This window comes from Pan paniscus, chromosome 5 (assembly GCF_029289425.2).
Source record: "Pan paniscus chromosome 5, NHGRI_mPanPan1-v2.0_pri, whole genome shotgun sequence".
Taxonomy (NCBI): domain Eukaryota; kingdom Metazoa; phylum Chordata; class Mammalia; order Primates; family Hominidae; genus Pan; species Pan paniscus.
The window spans coordinates 149,261,196-149,275,843 of NC_073254.2; the positions used below are offsets into that span (position 1 = coordinate 149,261,196).

The 14,648-nt window shown below is 35.4% G+C and overlaps 1 protein-coding gene across 1 annotated transcript in view; it reads left to right on the top strand.

Moving 5' to 3' along the window:
* LAMA2 (laminin subunit alpha 2) overlaps nt 1–14,648 on the top strand; it is a 637,137-nt gene that overhangs the window by 384,527 nt on the left and 237,962 nt on the right. The window contains exons 17-18 of the mRNA XM_055114116.2: nt 1,116–1,243; nt 10,554–10,640. Of these exons, the coding sequence (XP_054970091.2) occupies nt 1,116–1,243; nt 10,554–10,640 (215 nt within the window). The remainder of the gene's footprint in view (nt 1–1,115; nt 1,244–10,553; nt 10,641–14,648) is intronic.

Here is a 14,648-nt window from a genome sequence, read left to right on the forward strand (position 1 = left end):
AACTACATGTTACTTGTCTTTTAAATCAATAATTGGAAATAAAAAACCCTCTCAATTATGCAAGATTTTCAGTTGAATGTTAGAAATACCATTTTCAACATGTTTAAGGCAAAATTAATTTTTGATTCAATTTTTTAAAACCCTTAAGTATTTGAAGACATAATTTTAGTTGTATCAGTGAGATAACATGCAAATAATTTTACAAAAAAACAATTCTTTAGTAATAGCTTAGTTTAGCTAAACTTAAAAATTGAAAGGAAGTAAAACAAAAATCAAATCGGGGAAAAATCTTTCTTCAAATGGATCCAGTTTTGCACATTAAATCCCAATATACTGCATTATTAAGGCAACTATTCATAGTGAAGCTGACCTTAATGCTATCTTTTAAAAAGTTTTGTTAAAAATAAATTTGAGAAAGAATTTTAAATAACTTAGAGAAAAGCCTGTTTTCAAATATCACCAGTTACTACAGAAATACATATCCACATTTAGTTGATGAAATTGGCACGTGATGTTTAAAATTTTTCAATTTTCTCAATGTTTAATTATGAGTCAAGCAAGCTTCTCACAGATGTAATACAGTAGTGCATTGTCCAAACCATCAGAGTCCACTGAGGCCAAAATTCATGTCTGAGCTAAGAGGGCATAGCCCCGGAGGATTTCTATGATTAGCCACAGTTCCCATTAAATCAGCAATTTCAAGCTGAACAATTGATTTTTACCTAGAATCAGCTACAATTTCCATTAAACATATGTTATTAGTGCTCTATGACTACACACACACACACACACACACACACACACACACTCAATATCATGTATTTTCTTAAGGAAAATAAAGAAAAAATGAAGTAAGATTTGCATAATGAAAAACATTAGAATGAATTTCAATCATCTTTTTGTAAGTATGCATATGCTGAAACTACTGTGTTGTTTATAAGCTAGATATTAAATTAACTTTCAATGCTATTTCTCTGCTGTAAAATTGACCATTTAACTTGGAAAAATTATTCTTGCTGGCAGGGAGCACACTAATGACTTCGTAGACCTATTTTTGGCAACATGTTGATCCCTGACACCAAAATAATAAACTCTGACGCTCATTTCTTTCTCAGAACTGTAAGGATCACACAGGTGGCCCATATTGTGATAAATGTCTTCCTGGTTTCTATGGCGAGCCTACTAAAGGAACCTCTGAAGACTGTCAACCCTGTGCCTGTCCACTCAATATCCCATCCAATAAGTAAGTAACAAACTTACCCCATGAATAAGTTCAGCATCCATTTCTGCAAGTACACTTTTCATAGCAAATATACACTTCCTTTTATCCCATGTAAATAAATAATAAACACAGACATGAATTTTTTCAGGAAAATTATATGAATTTTTTCAAACCTAAGATATTTAAAACTATGAGGATTTCTAAGAATTTGTAATTTTTTTAGCTCTAGTTTTGGTGATTTAATTTCTAAGAGTAGAACTCAAATAGAATTTCTACACCAATTCCAAAGAACATAAATATTTTATACAAACACATACATGTGCATGCATGTACACACCTACACACAGACACATACCCATCTTCATACCTTAATAAAAGGATATAAATACAGCTAATTTGGGTTCTACCCATACACTATTTTTTTTGTGAATCTTGGGCAAGTCATAAACCTCTCAAAAAGTAAAATGAAGGAACTGATTTAACTGACTTTTAAGTACCCATTCTATCCCTTCTTTTTAGAAAAATTCCTTGTTCACCTAGAACAACCACCTCTTAGAGCAGATTTAAAAAAACAAACAACAAGAAAGAACACTTGACTTCCTCATTTCCTTACCTTTTAGAGGAATGCTATATCCGGCTGCTTGAATTCACATTCCCTCAGGGCAGCCTCTCTCAGTAAACAGCTAAGCACACCCCAACCAAAAATGTTGTTTTGTTTTTAAATTGGGATACTTTTTTTTTTTTTTTTTTTTTTTTTTGAGACAGAGTCTCGCTCTGTTGCCCAGGCTAGAGTGCAGTGGTGCAATCTTGGCTCACAGCAAGCTCTGCCTCCCGGGTTCAAGCCATTCTCCTGCCTCAGCTGGACTACAGGCTGTGTTGAATAAAAATCAACAATTTTTACTCAAAAGTGATTATAAATAACTATACTTTTAAATAAAAGGAAATTCTTTTCTGAAGAACTCTCTTAAAGGTGAGCTTAGTGCTTAATAAGGTTCATATCGTATTGTACACTTTCCAGCTATCTCTAGGCACTGTGACAACACTGACAGAGCAAAAATTTTCAATGATGTTTAAGGGAAATCTGTCAGCTATAGTCTTTTAATGTGTAGATGTGATCAAGTAGGTCATACTTCAAACTCTTACCCAGAATGCGCCTAATTAAAATGGTCTTTTGTTAGATTCAATGAATACTATAAGCTAAAGACTTTGAGATAATTCTAACATTAAGTTTAAATGTTCTCCTTGAAACTGTGCTTCCTACTATTAATCCACATGAAATGCTTATCCTCCCAATGACCTTCTTTACTCAGAATTTTTTACCTTACTCATTGTTTGGAAAAGAAGAGAAAGCACTACTATTTAATAAAAGCAGACTACTATATTCTAGGCCAAACACTGTATTTGGTATTATTTCACCTTCAACTATAACTCAGCAAGGTGGACATTATTATCCTCATTGTATAGATTAAGAAATGAAGGCCATTAGTAGAAAAATGGCATTATGATGCCAATTCTGGAGCCAGACTCTTTGGTTTAAATGCTGGGTTCCATACTTTCCAGCTGTGCCACTTTAGGCAAGTCACTGAAACTCTCTGTGCCTCAATTTTGTCATCATTAGTTATAATAATAGGACTCTCATAGGGTTGATGTGGGAAAGACATAATTAAAATGTGTAAACCACCTAAACTGTGACTGGATATGATGAACCCAATCTAAGAGCTGATTGTTACTAACCTGCTCAGAGTCATAAAGCATTAAATTATCAGAGTTGGAATTTTAGTTTTAAAATCCATGTGCTTTCCAAATCTCTACGGTCTACAATGAAGACTTCTTTAAAAAAAAAATACACACTGCATTTTAAGTGATAACACTAAAAGCAGTAATTAATTCATTGGATAAGTCAATTTATCTAGCAAGGTTTTGAGAAAATAAGACATTGGTTTAACGCAGGGGTCCTCAACCATCTATAGCCTGTTAGGAACTGGGCTGCCTAGCAGGAAGTGAGTGGTGGGCATTACCACCTGAGCTCAGCCTCCTAACATATCAGGCAGGCATTAGATTCTCATAGAAGCTCAAACCCTATTGCAAACTGCACCTGCGAGGGATCTAGCTTGTATGCTCCTTATGAGAGTCTAACTAATGCCTGATGATCTGACGTGGAACAGTTTTATCCCAAACTCCTCCTCTGCATCTGTGGAAAAATTGTCTCCAACAAAACGAGTACCTGGTGCCAAAAATTTTGGTGACCACTGGTTAATGTATATTAGTGATCAGAACATTTCCAGGGCCTAAGGCATGAGCCTGAATGGGCTCAAAACTGAAGATTCTTTAACAACCAAGGATGTTAGAGAAGAGGAAGAAGGCAAGAGAGAAACCTGTTGGAAAATAATTACTATAGGAGAACAAACGAAATATATTCCTTCATAATTAAAGGCTACTCAAGCCTATGATAGTCATAACATGACACAAAACCTGCACTTTGGTATATATGCGAAGGGTTAGATCACCCAATGGAAGACCTACTTGTTTGCCATGGCTGAATGGCATTCTCTTAACCATCTTCATTTACATGAGACTCACTGTTCACGACTAACTTGCATTTGAGGAAAGCAGAAGTATTGCATCTGGCCACTTGTATTGCATCTCCTTCTCAGCCAAGATGTCATGAGCATTAGCACCACTATCAATCCAGCAGAGCTGGCTGCCCATTGCACCATGTGAATTCCAGCTGAATACATATTAGAATTATATAATTGATTGAATATGTAAACCCTATGGATTTACCCTCAAGTCTGACCAACATTACTATAAATGCAGAGGAAACATTAGGGAGATAATTTTGCTTGGATAATTATAGGCATTCATGACCCATTGTTGTCTCTTTATTTGTTGTGCATTTACTTGGATAATGGGTTCTAATTTTTGCTCCTGAAAAAGAAAGAAAGTTTGCAAGCATTAAAACACAATCCATCAGTGCCAAAGGGATTGGGTTTCCAGTGTCCAATAATATTATTTCCTAAAAGATGTGTATTCTAATTTGGTATAATTATGTTGATCCTGATTTTTAAAAATGCATATAACACAGTGATAACAATACCAGTAACACCAAGTATTTAATGATTCTTTCATTTTCAAAATGTTTTCACTTAGAGTAAGCAATTAATAATTATTAGTAAATATTAATAATTACCAAATTATCAAATATTAATATTATAAAATATTAAAATTAGCAAATTACTAAATAATAATTTTACTTCTAGTAGTAGAATTTGGACTAGAATAGCAATTTATTTTAAATTCCAGCTTTCAAAGTGGTATTTTAACAAGTAGAAAGAGAGGGCAGTGATAATTCACTTAGTTTATAAATCCTAGAAGTTTTGCGAGAGGGTTATAATGTCTTTTACATTTAAAACAATTTTACATTTAAAACAACTAGAAAATTATCATGGTTTAGTTGCACAACTGTGATGAGAAAAATCCATTTTCATCTAACAACCTGAAATGTTTAAAAAAAAAATCACTAAACAAGACACTTAATGACCTAGGGAAACTATCCTTTTTAAAAATATTTTATAAAAACCATTACTGTTATAATGTGAGCTAGAAACTCTGAGATATGAATTGAATATTTGCATACAATCCTGAAGACGAGATTTTAATTTCCACAGGTTATTCAGAGAAAAAAAAAAAAAAGGGAGCTAAAGGTTGACGCAACCTTCATGGGAAGTCTAAAGCTTAGTGATAGTTTTACCTTGGTGATTTATCTATTTAATCCCTGGTCATAAATCTTATAGATCACAAGCATTTTGGCTCCAAATTTCTTAGATAATATTGCTAAATAAATCAAATATGTAAGAAGATAGAAATAGATTGGTATAATTATTATGATGTATGAATACAGAGAAGCATATAATATTTAAATTATACATATATATCAACTTCATCAACTATTTATGGTGATCACTGTGCTTGGCCTTCTCATCTTGTTGATGTATATATTCTAGCTATAGATTGTAACTAGGCAGTAAAAGTTATCTGGAGAGAAGCAAATAACAATGTAACTATTTCGAATGTTTATATTAATAATTTCTGGCATCACATAGCTTATAGGTTAAATAAAATATGAAAGAGACATGTGAATCTCTGCCTTTGAATACTTAGGATGTGTTTGAATATATAATATTATTGAAGTTGTTATAGATTTTCATCAGTTGTATAATAAAATATATTATTGGCACAAGGCTGGACAGAGATAGGCCCTCAATAAGTTCTATCTACTAATATCACTGTAAATACTACTGGTTTGTGTGGGTCAGGAATGCTGAAATTTAAGTTTTTGAAAGAATGAAACTCAAATTTGAGTTGACCTTTGGGCTCACTCAAGAGATCATATTGAATGCACGTTGTTAAAATTAATATAGAGAAATGTATTCCAAGACAATAGGTAAATTTAAGGAAACATTCAATTCAGCCATATTCTCTAGAAAATTGAGAATGCTCTAGATGTTTTAGTGCTCTTTCCTACACATTGTTTTATGTGCACATGGGAGATTATGATGGGTCTTCCTGGTTCCATATGCCAAAGGAAAAAACTAAAGTTCAGAGAAATTAAGTGCCTTGATAGTGATAATACAGCTTGCTTGTGGCAGAACCAATATTGGAACTCATATATTTTGAGTCACCTCTCTGTGCTTCTTCCAATGGGGCTACAGTAATAGAAACAATTACAGAAACATTGAAAAGAAGCAAAAAAAAAAAAAATCAATAGAATTTAACGTCAGACAAACTGTAAATGTTCACTGTAAAAATCAGTAAATCTTTACTGTTTGGCAAGAGTTATGTTAATTATGCTACATAGTTACAGTTATATTAACAGCTATGTTAATATAAGGGACTAGAGCAGGATGAGAAAACTGCAGATTTAATTCTTTAACTATTAACTAAATACCTTTCACGTTAAATCAACATATCTTAATTTGTTTAAAAATTTGTAAAAAAAAAAGGCAAAGTTTTTAAAAAAATTAATAAGTCGTATCTACAATTTATTATGGCAATATGCTTTCATACTTTTTCAGTATAAAAGGGTTTATCAAATCAATCATATTATTCCATTTTGCAGAATGGGAAACAGGTTTAGAGAAATGTATCGTTCAAAGACATACTTAGAAAATAAATCAAGTCTAATTAAAAAATGCAATTGTGGAGATTAAATCAGATTTCATAGTACTTAAAGGTAATTAAAGAAATAAGTGTTTGCTTAATGATTCTCCTAAGAATAAGTAGGAGAGATCATTGAACTGAAGAAGAAAATACTTAGAAACTTCCGAAATTTATGACGCTAACACCAAAATCATGAAGTAAATGAATTTATTCTTTTTCTCCTCTTCCTCTCAGTCCCTGCCCCTTTTCAGTTATGTGTGAATATTCTCATTATCCTCATCTCCAGCTTCTCCACTGACATTGTGTAGCCACTCAAAATGGTTTCTCTTATCCTACCCAACTGTTCAAGATAATAATTAGTTGAAAGGAGTCCTGATCCCCTGTTGTGTATGCAAATACAGAACATGCCCTGATTTTCTAACCCTAATGATGGAAGTTTTAATTTTATACCCATTATTAAAGGAGTGCTTGTTTTATATCACATACAATCCCAAGAAGCAATTCATTATATTTTATTTCAAATGCATGACAGTTAAAGACACACAAAATATTCTCACACATTGACTTAATATGTGTTTAATTTTATTTTAGAGTATTGGATTAACTCTCTGTGGGAGCATTTAACGTTAGAACTGAATTTCAGGACCCACAGAAGGACCCACAGAAGAAGTTTCCCTAATGTCTGATAATCAGGAATTGTTGAGCTTCTATTGAGCAATTGTTTTGCTTTTGGCTTCTGGCTGCTCTGAATCATTTACCTGTTGATTGTTCCCTTTTGCATTAGCTGTGAAAAACCTCAAAGCCAAATGTTGATCCACCCTTATCAAATGAACATACGTTATAACATGCATTTTGAATTCTAAATACACCCTTAAGTTTATCTTTTTTTAGTATTTTTTTCTCTTTAACCTTGCTTTATTCTTAATGCACATATTTTGACAGATAGAATTAAATTCTTTTTAGAACAAGGTTAATTGTTTCTCTATGTATGCATTCACATACATAAACATATATAGATTGTTGACATAGTCACATGTATACACATGTATGTACACATATATATGCATACATATATACATGCTTATAAGTAGATTATAAAAATAAAAGTATATATTCAGCCATTAAGAGGGATTATTTTCATGTCCAGCTTTTTATTGGTTATCCCAATAACAGCTTCCCCTCCTCCCCTATTTGTGGAAAATGCCCGCTGCTCTTGGCTTTCTTGTGTTTCCTGTGGCGTGGTTTGGATAATCCAGGATGAAGAACATTTTCTGCTGGTGTGGAGCTAGCCAAATAGAGTTAAATGACATAATCTTGGAATCACTTGAGGTCAATGATGATCTCACAATTTCCTCTTTGTGTCACGGAACAATTAGCTTCATGTCTTCGGCCAAAATCAGTGCTAAGTGACTGCATTTGCCAAGGCAAATTCTGTAGATGTTTTTTATTGTGCATGTTTATTTCTCACTCTAATTTTATTTTTGTTGTTGAATGCCATCTTCTGCCATAGCTGTAACTGCAATTACAGCAATAAGAGAGTGAATCTTCAGTTTATGTTGTTGAAAGAATATCAAAGCACAAATACAGATATATTTTATGAGAAAGTTTTATTTGGATGTGTTATGTCGAGTATCTATATTACTAGCAACTTAAACTTACTTAATTCTTACCAGTAGGTTTCAATGACAATTGGTTATAGGAAGAAGAGAATATCACATTAAGAATCTAAAGTCCTAGATCCCATACTAAATTCTCCTGGAAATTTTGTATATGACCTTGGTTAAAAACTGTGCCTGCCCTAACCAGCTCATAGGATTTTGTGAAAATGTGATAAAATTGTAAAAGTATTCTGAACTGTAAGGAGCTAGTCAAATTTAACATATTTTTATTGCCTAATTCTTTTCTCGAAAAAGTGTTGATTTTTGTCAGTGAGCACCTTTTACTTATGTTGGTTTTAACTGACATGTGAGTGTATTTAAGAATCTGAAATCTATTTTATGAATAGCTTTAAAGTGTCAAGGCCAGGTGCAATGGCTCATGCCTGTAATCCTAGCACTTTGGGAGGCCAAGGCAGGTGGATCACTTGAGGTCAGGAGTTCAAGACCAGCCTGGCCAATATGGTGAGACCCCATTTCTACTAAAAATACAAAAATGGGCCGGGCCTGGTAGCACCTGCCTGCAATCCCAGCTACTCAGGAGGCTGAGACACTAGAATCGCTTGAACCCAGTAGGCAGGGGTTTCAGTGAGCCAAGATTGCACCACTGCACTCCAGTCTGGGCAACAGAGCAAGACTCTGTCTCAAATAAAATAAAATAAAATATTTTTTAAAATGTCAGAAGCCTTGTCAACCACCATTGACAAGAGTTATGATAAACTGATTTAGGATTATAAAAAATAATTGGTATGGTTTTCTTTCAATCAGTGTAGTCCCACAGAGGTGGGAAACCCAGTGCTTCTGGTTGGAGTCAGTTTCTCAGTAGATGATGAGATAGTTACAGAATGCCAATTTTCAAAGAAGACATATATATGCTACAGAGATTGGTCAAAATGCAGTTCTCACTTTTATGTCTGAAAACAGTAACAGCAAATCACCGGATGTGGATGAGAGGAAATCCTTTTTTTTAATTTTATTTTAACCTGTGCATCTTCAGTGCAATCACAATCCCGTCAAGAAAATCACCCATAGTGAACTGTCTTTGGGTCATGCGTAGCAAAGTACAGGATGCTTTATAAAAGGAGATTCTTTACTCGCAGTGCACACGCTGGGTGTGTCTTGTCTGCTGTTCATCACAGCTACCAGAACTCCTTAATGTGGAATCTTTGATCCAGATAATATTTATAAATTCAAAGCATCCCAGACCAGCCTTTATCTCCTTGACCCAGCAGATTCATTTAGACTTTCCACTGAGTTGAAATGTTGAAAATGATAGACTTACCTGGTCCTAATATCTTGCTAGTATCCCCAAAATAGGAAGAACTATTAAATCTTTACAGAACTACCCTGAGTTAAGCCAGAGAAATACTATTCAGAAATAGTGTTCATGATCTGATCTGCACCAAAGTTAAGAAAGTATTTCAAAGTAATTCAAGTGTCAGGAGGAGGATCAAATCAGGACTTGGAATGTTTAATTTGTTGTTATGTCTTTAATTCATTTAGCCATCAAGCAAGTCTCTATTGAATTGCCCTGTCATATATAATAGAAAACAAATCTACTTAGGGAAAACATAATAAGAGAAAGATTAATTGAGGGCATTTCCCTTTAAAACAGTAGCGCAGCAGACCTTACAGAATTCAAAATGGTTGATGGCCCTTCAGAGAGCCAGTCGAGAACCGCATTACCGTGTGTCAATCTTGGGGTAGGGGTTCATGTATGAGAGGTGCCTCTCACAAGGCAAAGAAGCATGGCTGGAGTGAAACATGTTGCTGAAAGCTAAAGCTAGCACCTGAGTTCTCTGTTGGTTCTTCATCTGGTGTTCAGCTCTATTGCTTCAGACCCAAATTAGAAATATGTGCAAAGAGAGAAGTGAATTTTGAAACATGCCAGAGGGTATGAGATGGCAAGGTTGCTTTTGTTTGGTTAGGTTTATGATAAGTTTAGGTAGAATATGCACACTTGATCTCTTCTGAAAGCTTTCCTGAGGATTCCATCAGTGTGAGGGCATACCTGCAAGGAAGCACATGCCGCAGCCTGCACACAGGCACGCCCCACTATGGCAGTAGCTGAAGAAGGAAGCACTGCCACCACCACTACCACATACTGAGATTTCCAAAATCACTAACAAATTTCTCCAGGCTGCTTCAAATTCAGAGGGATTTGGCTACAGAAGAAAGTATGTGAGGCTGCATATGTGCCAGGCCTGGAGGAATTTCTAAAAAGCAGCTATACATTTCCACTTGTTACTGTTGATCACTACCCAGAGCAGTCGAAAGTCAGTTAATAACATGTCACAGGGATACTGCTCTCCACTGGGCTATATTCACGTCTGCAGAAATAGCAATGTCATTTCATCCTCCATTGGCCAGACCCTAATCTCTGTCTCTGGGGTGAGAATGACCAGCCTGTACTCTTTTGTCAGAGCAGTAGTGGAGAGAGAGAAATGAGAAAATGCTAATGTCTTTCTGTATGTCCTTCTTCCTTGTCCCTGTTTTCCACAACAACATCAACATAGCTTTAGCCCAACGTGCCATTTAGACCGGAGTCTTGGATTGATCTGTGATGGATGCCCTGTCGGGTACACAGGACCACGCTGTGAGAGGTAAGAGTATACTACACTGTCTTGCAAAATGATTTCTACCTTGGGAGTTATAAAACCGCAGATACAATCATCCTTTGCATCATCCTTTGGAGAAAAATGGCCACACTCAATGAGGTGAAATAAAGTTTCTCAACGCACTTGTCAAACAAATGCATTATATTTTTGTAATTTATTTATTTTTCAGAAATTGCTTCATAAATCTTCATTCACTCAGAGAATATCTGATTAATGTTTTAATCTTAAAGGTTAAGTATTAACCTACAATCTTTGTAGAAAGTATTGCTCAAGTGGAAAGTCATGCACTTTAAGATTTATCTTACTGTCTGTGTAGGCACCATTTATTTTTCATAATTAGCTTTTTGTCCTTAAAATGTAGCTTAAATGCATAGTTCATAGTTCAGCAAGTGGTTCATAATTTACTTTAAATATACTTGAAAATAGAAACAAAATGTAATTTATTATCATGATTTATATCCTCTTCTAATTACTCCTAAACCAGTATTTTAATTCCTGTTGATTTTACTGGGTTGCTTTGCAGCGGAAACAAGAGTATTATTTTATGTAATTTGTGTGATTATATTTCCTTCTGAAATGTTTTTGAAGAAATAATTCTTCTATATATTCAGCCTCAGCATAAAAGTGATATAAACTTCCCCCTTGACATCATTGCCAAAAACAAAAACCTCCCTCTGGTTTCAGCACTGGAAATAGTCCCTGCTGCCACCCTTCCTGGGAGGGAGGGGTGCAAAGGAAGTGACCTACTTTCACTCATCATCACTGAGGCTAACCCTGAAGAGGGCTGTTTCTGCCCATCTTTTCCTGTCATCTTGGCAGCTATCACCCCTGTTTCAACCAGGATGCATAAAATTAATGAAGCAGGAGCCTATCACCCAGAGAGAATTTAGCTAGCAACTAGCAGTCTGTGGACAAAGTGCCAATGACAGTTCCTAGCAGCAACAAGTACTATGTGTGAGTATGGAAGCATCTGTAAATTAGGAATGAAAGAAAAAAAAATGAAACAAGCAGCATTTATTTGCAATCAAGAAACTAGATATCTTTAATTGTGTGTGTGTGTCTGTGTGTGTGTTTAAAGAAAGGCATGTGCATATTACTTACTATAATAGGAGAACATATCATTGCCAAGACAGATTTACATCAAGTGCCTAAACCCCCCAGTTCACTACAGGCAACCTTTTTTTAGCAACTGGAAAACGACAGCTGCTCTGTCATACAAGGCTATTAAATCCACTTATCTAGGTGAGCATGATCTCTGATGTATTTATATTGCTTTGCTTTATGTACTATACTCCCTATACATGTTAGACAATACTTTCTGAACCATCTATAATTTAAAACCCTACATTTTATTTAACAAACATCTGTTTAGCAACTACCATGTGCTGGGTACAAGGCTAGACATTGGATATAAATAGATGCATTTTCCCATCCTTGCCCTCAGCACCTCACATCTTTCTTTAATGCAAGTGAGGATGGTTGCTTGTATTCTTGGGAGAATTCTATTTGAATAGTAAAAATCACCAAGGAGAGAAATACCTGACAGAAAGTATGATTTCCTGTCTAAAATCTGTATTAATCTGATTCAGAAGATGGCAACATGCATATGCAGTGTAATGAATGGCATATCTTATCTCCAGCTCAAGTTTTTCCACAGTTGATACCATGTTTTTCTAGCCAGAATTTAGATTAGGGTTTTCCAGGAATATTTAAGATTTATAATTTCATTGTATTTATGTAAGCCAAAAGAACACCTTAGATAGATCTAAAATATGAGGGAAACATTTTTTGTTTGAGATGTGCCTGTTGAAGTAGAAGAGAGGGAAGATAAGGGTCAGGGTAAGGAGGAGATACTGGTTGCATTAAAAATCTTGTAATCAAAACCATTCTGTAGTGATTTGTGTGATCAGCTTATGCACATCATCTAAATAAGACCAGAATTTAAAAACTAAATCAACATTTCCCAAATTGTAGATGTTCCTGGAATAAAGAATTCTGTGATCACATGAGTTTGGGAAGCATCCATTTGCATGTTAAAAGTTCTGGCATGTCCTACAGTGTGTAATGAAGAAATCTGTTCAATTTGTTTAGCTCAGCATTTCCTAAACTTATGTGGCCATAAACCCTCTGCTTTAACTATATAGCAAGAATATATCTCAGACTACAGCTCAGGTGGGACAAGAGTTATAACTTTATAGTCTTTATCACAATTTAATTTCTATTTTGAGACCCCTTTCTCTATATGTGGGAACTGTGAGGTCTTAGAAACATAATCTGAGCCCATTTCAAGTTGTTTTCTTCTCCTCTCTCCCAGCTTGAATCAAAGTTCTATTAAGCTTACCTAGTACCAAAGGCCTTATATGCAAGGGTAGAGGGGAGGATATAATGTCTGTGTGTATATGTTGAGCAAGGGGACATGTGATAGGGCCAGCCAGTACTGAGTATTTCACCCAAGCATGTTTCTGCTGACCTATCCCTTTTTCTCCGTCCTCCTAATTACCTTTCCTTTCAGGTCTAGAAAGTCTCTCAACTACTTTCATTCCATTCTTAGAGGCACAGGAATCATTCAGCTTCTTTCATTCCATGCTAAGACCCACCAACATCTCTACCATCATCATTTTTCCATCTGCCTTTCCAAATCCATCCCATTTTCTATTTGAAAAAGGATGAGCTACATTTGTGGAACTGGTGGCTTTCAGAGCTCGGGGTCTGGCAGATTCCTATGTCTCTGCCTTTTGCCCTGTCAAATCCCTTCATTCAAACATGTAGCACAAGATGGCCTTGCTTCTTGAATCGAGGGGGTGAAGAGAAACAGTGAACAGGGGAATGGCCAAACAAGATACAACAAAACATGGACTGGTATTCTGTCACAAGTTGACCACTAGTTACAGCTTGGAAAACATTCACTTAGGGCCAAAACACCACTATTTTTGAGGTATCACTGCTTTGCTGGGGAATGATTTAAACAAAGGAAAAAAAAGAGTCAGAGAGTGAGGGGAGAAGGTATTCATGATGATACCTTTGCTAAGATTCTAGACTTTTATCATCTGGACAAGAGGAGAACAAAAATAACACAGAGACAGAATCTTGAAGGGCTAAAAGAGATTAAGTATGCAATTGGAATATCAAGACCAATTAAAAAGACTATTGAGCTAAAAGTGAGTCAAATGCTGAGGATACCTGCCTGATCGGACACTAAGTTACTTTCAGAATAAGTTTGTAACCTCAGCAACATGTCATACATTATGGAGAAGGCATTTCAAAAAGACAGGCAAGTTCATCTGGTGGATTCTATAGGACAACATGAAACTTAATGGGATACATAGACTTCTTAAACCCTCCCCGCTCCCCAGCTGGCAAATTTTTAACAACTCCTCCTTAAGTGACGAGAGAGGGGTCAAAAGCCAGGACTAATCTCACAATTGCCACTGAAAATGTGGAAGGTATTTGAATCTAATTACTTAATATTTTGAAAATTCATCTACAGTTTTATCCTCAAGATTCATACTAGATATCAAAGAAATTCCTTTTTGTTTCTTAAATTTCAGTTCCAAAATCCCATTTAGATTTTGTCTGCTTCAGAATGTCTGAATTCAAATCAAGTCTAATCACCCCTCTGATTACTATGCTCATGGGACCTTCTATTCACTTCTGAGTCTCCTTGTGCCTTTGGGTCCTGAATGCAGAGCATGTGCTACAGAAATAACAGAGGAGGGGCAGTTATACCTACTTGTATTACCGTTAGCAAAATTGTGACTCCAATTGAGGTGTCAAGAGGCCACTCATATGTGGTTGTGCAGTTTGTACACTGCACAAAGGCACTCAGGGAAGGGGAAGATTGAGGGCTTGAATCCAGTTTGCCCTCTTCTTTTCCATGAAGTCCCTGGGTGTCTAGTCTGTTTACTTTTTCTGCATGTGTCTAGAAAGGACAATTTCTTCCAACTTGTAAAAGGCACCATTTGAGCAGGGAAACACCCTCAGTCTTTTGCTGAT